The sequence below is a fragment of the Diospyros lotus genome, chromosome 4 (genome assembly GCF_014633365.1).
Source record: "Diospyros lotus cultivar Yz01 chromosome 4, ASM1463336v1, whole genome shotgun sequence".
In the NCBI taxonomy this organism is placed as follows: Eukaryota; Viridiplantae; Streptophyta; class Magnoliopsida; order Ericales; family Ebenaceae; genus Diospyros; species Diospyros lotus.
Genome location: NC_068341.1, coordinates 26,603,974 through 26,611,608, shown reverse-complemented (window position 1 = coordinate 26,611,608; position 7,635 = coordinate 26,603,974). Strand labels below are relative to the sequence as shown.

Below are 7,635 nucleotides of genomic sequence, written 5' to 3'. Positions count from 1 at the left end.
ATTTTTCCTTTCCCCTAATTAGTTAGCACTTAGAATAGAAACATCGATTTTATAATAACTTTTTGAATTAAGAATAACAATACATCAAACATGATCAAGATGTACATTTCTCTATATATATAGTATACATCAATTTTTATATAGTATACATCAAATATTATCTTGATTAATAATATATTTAGTATTGTCTTTATGAAATATTTATTCATTCAATAATATATTTAGTATACTATTTGGTACTTAATTAATTTAAGAATAATATCAATTATTTTCTTTAGTGCAATGGTTAACCATCAATAAATGCATTGTATTTGATTAATTCTAAATATATGAATTAACTTAAATTCATATGGTCGAGGTGACATGAAATTTAAAAATATAATATAAGTTTATTTTAATATAAATGAGTTGAAATTATTAATATTATCTCTCACATTTCAATTGTGTTGAATCTTTAATCCACCATATTTTTTTATAATTATTTCAATCGTAAAGAATCTATTCAATCTCTTTAATAACCTTTTAATGATTGATTGAGTCATTATAGAAGATCGTTCATCCATTACATTATTAGAGTTTACTCTTTCTGTTATCAACAGATTGATGTGGCACCAACTGAAATTACTAGAATACCCCTACGCGCTGATAGTCTCACCTGCCACGTGGATCACCTAAGAGACCGACACGTGGCAAGTCAGCACTCCGGAACGGAGCCCGGGAAATCCGGGCCGAACCGCAAGACCCGTTCCAACTTGACCGGGATTCTCGGGAGTCGTGCCCACTCATCTCGGGTACCCCAAAATGGGTTTGCCTATAAAAGACAAGGACTCTCGTCAGGTACATTCAAGCTCTACAGCTCTCTCATTTACTACTACTTGCATTTACTCTACTGATTTGAGCGTCGGAGTCCACCCCGGGGGATCTAAGCCCCGGCCCTCCATTGTCTTGCAGGTTCTACACCCGAGGTCCGACATCCCCAAGTCCGAGGTTCCATTCCCGAGGTCCAGTCGTAGAGGTGGCACGTGGTGGTCGGTCCCAAAAACCATCATCATTTGGCGCCCACCGTGGGGCCGACGTCCATACTCGCTAGCCTCTTCATTCCCCACCTCGTGCTTCGGACTTCAACTCTTCACCTCAGACCTCGGTCTTTCCACAAGTGTCAAACGACTTTCGCTCCTTGTCATAACTAACTACATGGCTCCCCGAAGAGACGTGACTCGCAGCCAGGTCGGAGCCAATCTAGAAGCCCCGCAACAAGGAGAGAATCCACCACCTCCAGCCAATCCAATGCCGGAGGACCGACTCACCAGGTTGGAAAACCAGGTCCAACAGCTAACTGAGTTGTTGACTAGTTATCTACACCAGACTGAACAGCATCGTTCGCATGTGCCTTCTCAGCGGGCGGAGCATCAGTCACCTCCTCCTGCTTGGGAGCCTCGTCAATCCCGCCAGACGGGTCAGGAAATCCACTCCTCTGAGGCGGCAGGATCCACTTCTGCCCCCTCACGAGAAAGGGGGACTTCGCAGGAGAGACGATTGCGTTTCCTAGAGAAGCAAGTCCAGGAACTCAAGAAGGGAAAGGAAGAGCTGCTCCACCTCGGCTCTAACCAACCCTTGAGTAAGGGCATCATGGTAGAGGTTCCACCGGAAAGGTTTCGTATCCCCTCCATCAAGCTCTATGATGGAAGTACAGATCCCTATGACCACGTCGAGCTTTTCTCCTCTCACATGCTGGTGCAATCGGGGTCGAACGCGATGTGGTGGCGGGCATTTTCGGTTACTCTGGGAGGACATGCCTGGACCCGGTACTCCTGCCTTCCCCATCGTTCCATCAACCGCTGGGAAGAGCTGAAGACCTGTTTCTTAGCTCACTACGCTCCCTTGAAGAGCCACCGAAAGTCTTCCATGGCTCTGGTGAACATCAAGCAAAACCAAGGTGAATCCCTAAGGGATTTCGTGGCTAGGTTCAACGAAGAGGCGTTAAGTATCGATGAGTTTGACCAGCGAATCGCAATGGTGGCTCTTCAAAATGGCTTGAGAGCTGGGCCATTTGCTCAGTCCTTGGCCAAGACTCCGCCTCGTACTTTCACAGAGGCCCTAGCCCGGGCTAATAAGTACATCAACGCTGAAGAAGTGATGAAGGTGAAGCGGGCAGAACAACCTGACAGGAAGGAAAGAGAAAAGGAGAAGAAAAAGCCGGTGGTAGAGCAGAAGACGGACTATCGCCCCTCCCGAGCTCCCGATCGCCCGGGTTTTGGGGGTGCACGTGGAAGCCCGGTGAATTACACTCCCCTCAATACAAGTCGAGCAGAGATTCTCCTGGCATTGGAGGATAAGAATTATTTACGGCGTCCTCCCCCGCTGAAATCTCCACCCAACACTCGAAGCAAAAAGAAGTATTGCCGTTTTCACCGTGACCACGGCCATGATACTGAAGATTGCATCCAACTGAAAGAAGAAATACAAGAGCTTATCAACCGAGGATACCTCTAGGATTTCGTGGGTCGAGGAGGTACGAGCTCGGACAGGGTAGAATCCAAGCCGGAGCATCGAGGGAGGTCTCTTACTCGAGATCGCTTTCGAGAGTGAAGCCGAACGCTGCCTCGGAAAGAAGGAAAGCAGCCTGCCGAGGAGGGGGGACAGAAGTTTATCTTATACACGCTGGCGGCAGGGACAGTTCCAAGGTCCCACTCAACTGCTCCCAAGAGCACGGTAAAGGAAGGGGTGGTCATCACTTTCTCTGAGGAGGATCTTCCAAGTTATCCCAACTATTCGGACCCTCTAGTGATCACTGCTCAAGTGGGAGAGTGGGAGATGAGGCGAATCCTCGTGGATCCAGGTAGCTCTTCAGAGATTCTCTACAAGATGGCATTCCTAGGGATGGGGTTCACGCTCAATCAGCTGAGGCCAGTCCGTGTCCCATTAGTGGGTTTTGATGGAATGGTGATCCATTCTGAAGTTTTGATCCAGTTGCCCCTGACGGTCGGTAGTGGTCCTCATAAATCCCGGGTGACGTTGGATTTTTTGGTGGCAGATGTGCCCTCGGCGTACAATATGATCCTTGGTAGGTCTGGGCTTAGTGCTCTGAGGGAAGTACCGAGTACGTATCACATGGTGTTGAAATTCCCTACTTCGGGAGGGATTGGCAAGGTAAGAGGAGACCAGCGGCAGGCTAGGGAATGCTACGTGGCCTCCTTGAGTGCCATTATGGCCAAGGGGTCAGAGTTAGACTCAGGATCGAATCAGGAGGCGGTCCCTCAAGCTGGTCAGTGCCAGATGGAGACAGAACAGGTGAGAGACCCAAATATAGGAGCAGGTCAAAGGTCAGTAAGGGAGGAGGGACAGAATTCCGCTGCCCCTCCCACTGTGGTTACTAGTTTCATCTTGGAAGGTCCGGAAGAGCCTAAGACTTCAGAGCCCATGGATGAGCTCGAGGAAGTCCCACTGGGAGAAGAGCTCGATCAGACAGTGCGAATCAGTGCCAAGTTACAGGAGCCCTTGAGGTCCGAGATCCTTTCACTCCTACGTTGATATCAAGATGTGTTTGCATGGTCTACCTTGGATTTGCCGGGGATAGACCCAGCGATCATGACACATCGCTTGGGGCTCTACCCGGATTGTGTGCCGGTAAGACAAAGGAAGAGGAAGTTTGCCCCGGAGCGGGCTAAAGCTATAGAGGCGGAGGTGGAAAAGCTTATGGAGGCTAATCATATTCGGGAAGTTAACTACCCAGAGTGGTTAGCCAACGTGGTTCTTGTCTCAAAGGGATCGGGAAAATGGAGGCTTTGTATTGATTTTAAAGATCTTAACAAGGCTTTCCCAAAAGACAGTTACCCTTTGCCCAGGATTGATGCATTGATTGACGGAACAGCGGGGTGTCAGCTAATGAGTTTCCTGGATGCCTTCCAGGGGTACCACCAAATCCCACTACACCTTGGAGATCAGGAAAAGACCGCCTTCATCATGGATAAGGCTACCTATTGTTACCGAGTTATGCCCTTCGGGCTGAAGAACGCTGGAACTACATATCAGAGGTTGGTCAACAAACTGTTCAAAGCTCAACTCGGTCAAAACATGGAGGCTTACGTGAATGACATGTTAGTCAAGAGTCTATTGGCTGAACAACATCCGGACGACTTGGAGGAGTGCCTCAGAACCTTACGTCAATATCAGATGAAGCTCAACCCGGCCAAGTGTGCCTTCGGGGTTACAGCTGGTAAATTCTTGGGGTTCATGGTGCATTACCGGGGAATTGAGGCTAACCCCTCGAAGATAAAGGCCATACTCGAGATGCCTCCCCCTCGAAGTATCAAGGAGGTGCAGAGGCTAACCGGGAGGATAGCAGCATTAGGGAGGTTCTTGTCAAGATCTGCGGAAAGACAATTGCCATTCTTTAAGGCCTTGACTCGAGTCCAGAATTTTGCATGGACAGAGGAATGCCAGGAGGCATTTGAGCAGCTGAAACAATGTCTAGTCTCCCCCCCAGTCCTGGCAAAACCACAACCGAGAGAGTCACTATATATTTATCTGGCTGCCTCGGATGAGGCTGTCAGTTCAGTTTTGGTACGGGAGGAGGACAAAATTCAAAAGCCGGTCTATTATGTGAGCAAAAGGTTGGCCAGAGCTAAGATTCGTTACACTCCAACAGAAAAGTTGGCCTATGCCCTAGTCATCTCCGCTCGAAAGTTGAGGCCTTACTTTGAGGCACACCACATTATCGTCCTATCAAGTCAGCCACTGAGGCATATGCTGGGAAAGCCGGACTTGTCGGGGAGGATGCTCAAATGGGCAGTAGAGCTGAGTGCTTTCGACATCGACTATCGACCTCGGTCGGCCATCAAGGCGCAGGCTCTTGCCGACTTCATCGTGGAGGGTACCCTACCAGAGGAAGCAGATGAAGGGATTTTCCAGACTTAGACTCTCTCTGTGGATGGCAGCTCCAGTGTCGGAGGCAGTGGCGCTGGATTACTACTCTAGGGCCCCGATGGCCAGGCTTGGCCATATGCCCTCCACTTCAAGTTCAATGCCTCTAACAATGAGGCCGAGTATGAGGCGCTCATTGCCGGGCTCAGACTAGCGGAACAGATGGGAGTCAGGGATCTAGAGGTATATTCTGACTCGAATTTAATTGTGCAGCAGGTCATAGGGAAGTTCGAGGCCCAAGAGGACGTCATGGCCCAATACTTGGCGATAGCCAAGGATCTTATGGCACTATTTTGGACAGTGAAAATCAATCATGTCCCACGGGCACAGAATGCAGTGGCGGATGCTCTCTCGAGGATAGCTGCTTCTTCCTTCCCTAGGAATTCCAAAGCTGTTTACATGGAGTCGTTGCCCCAGAGGAGCATAGAGACAGAGGCAGAGCAGCTTTGCGTGGAAGGGGTTAAAAGCTGGATGGATCCCATCGTAGCACATCTGACCAAGGGATGGCTACCCGAGGAGGAACAGGAAAGTCAAAAACTCAAGCGCCAGGCTGCCAAGTTTCTACTGGTGGGATCAGAACTTTATAAGAAATCCTTCACTCAGCCGCTACTGAAGTGTGTGGGACCGGTCTAGGCCGACTACATCCTAAGGGAAATCCACGAAGGGATTTGCGGCAGTCACATCGGAGCTCGGTCTCTCTCCCAGAAGGCACTTCGGCAGGGGTATTACTGGCCGACAATGATGAGCGACGCTGGGCATTTGGTCCAGACTTGTGAGAGATGCCAAAAAACTTCCAACCTGGTTCACACCCCAGCAGCTGAACTCACCCACCTGGCTTCGCCTTGTCCGTTTGCCAGGTGGGGAGTCGATATCCTCGGGCCTTTTCCACTAGCGGCTGGACAAAAAAAATACTTGATAGCGGCCATCGACTACTTCACTAAATGGGTGGAGGCCGAGCCTGTGGCGACTATTATAGGCTGGAGGGTAAAACAATTCCTTTGGAAATCCATCGTCTGCCAGTTTGGTATTCAAAGGGTGCTAATAACTGACAATGGCACCCAATTTGAAGACCGATCAGTGCAAGAATGGTGCCGAGAGTTGGGGATTAAGCAACATTTTACCTCGGTCACCCATCCTCAAGCTAATGGGCAGGTAGAGCTTACGAACAGGACCATTTTGCAAGGACTCCGAGCTCGGGTTGAGAAGGCGGACGGTCAATGGGTAGATGAGCTCCCCAGTATACTATGGTCTTATCGAACCACACCACGAACGGCTACAGGAGAATGCCCTTTCACATTGTGTTATGGCTCGGAGGCTCTCATCCCTGTCGAGATTGGGGTGAGGAGCTACCGAGTGGAGCATTTCGATCCTGAGATTAACGAGCAAGGGCTAAGGTGCAACTTGGATTTGATGGATGAGCTCCGAGACCTGGCACGAATTCGACAAGCCGCATATAACCGGCGCATTGCTAGGTACTACAATCGACGAGTCCACGCTAGGAGCTTCATGCCAGGAGATCTTGTACTACGACGGTTCGACGTGAGTCATCCTCGGGACATGAATAAACTAACTCCGAATTGGGAAGGATCGTACCGGGTGGTGGAATCCCTAAGTCCGGGGGCATATCGACTAGGAGACATGGAAGGCAAGCCCCTGAAGCATACTTGGAATGTGCAGAACTTAAGGAAGTTTTATCAATGAGCAGGGGAATTCCCTGAATCTCTTTGTATTCTTTCTCTTTACGACTAATGGCAAGGCTTCATATTCTCTTCATCTAATAGCAATTGTACAAAGGATTATACTTCATCGAAGAAAAATCCAAGGGTCACGAGCCCTAAGCCGTCCTCATAAGTGGACTAAAGGCCATGGAAAAACTCCATCCAACACCCTCTTTCGCATGGGAGTGGCTAAAATCCAAGGGTCACGAGCCCTAGGCCGTCCTAAAAAATGGACTAAGGGCCACGGAAAAACTCTAGCCAACACCCTCCTTCGCATGGGAGTGGCTAAAACCCAAGGGTCACGAGCCCTAGGCCGTCCTCAAAAATGGACTAAGGGCCACGGAAAAACTCTGGCTGACACCCTCCTTCGCGTGGGAGTGGCTAAAATCCAAGGGTCACGAGCCCTAGGCCATCCTCAAAAATGGACTAAGGGCTACGGAAAAACTCTGGCTAACACCCTCCTTCGCGTGGGAGTGGCTAAAATCCAAGGGTCACGAGCCCTAGGCTGTCCCCAATGGTGGACTGATGGCCACGAAAAGATTTATTCATGGGTCACGAGCCCTCTGCTGTCCCCCAAAGGTGGACTAATGGCTAAGAAAAAATTACAACACAGCACCCTCCTGATTGTTGACTTAGGGAGAACCAAGGGTCAGATTCACCCTCGTCAACTATGGAAGGGATCGAGGTTCAACTAGTCTCAGCCCATATGTTCGCAAGCAAAAGATGAACAGTCAAAATGAAACGGCATTGTATAAAAGCGAGATGGTCCAATACATGATAATAGAGGAAGTACAAAAGGCCCCAGCTAGAAAAAGAAGAAAAGCTCAAGCATCAGGAGGCGCATCATCATCACCGGCCATCTCCGAGTCCTCCATCCCGGCCACAATCTCCACAACAGACCGAACATTGGACATGTCCAAGTTTGGATGAGCTCGTAATACCTCAGTCGCATGAGCTTGGAATCCCTTTGTCCAAGCGTCCTGCAGGTTCTTCT

At 49.2% G+C, this 7,635-nt stretch overlaps 1 protein-coding gene across 1 annotated transcript; it reads left to right on the top strand.

The window, feature by feature from the left end:
- Window positions 1-1,629: 1,629 nt before the first annotated feature.
- Window positions 1,630-2,493, top strand: LOC127799746 (uncharacterized). The gene is made up of 2 exons (XM_052333974.1): window positions 1,630-1,914; window positions 2,071-2,493. Exons 1-2 carry the CDS (start codon window positions 1,630-1,632, stop codon window positions 2,491-2,493), a joined length of 708 nt encoding a protein of 235 aa, XP_052189934.1.
- The last annotated feature ends 5,142 nt before the right edge of the window (window positions 2,494-7,635 follow it).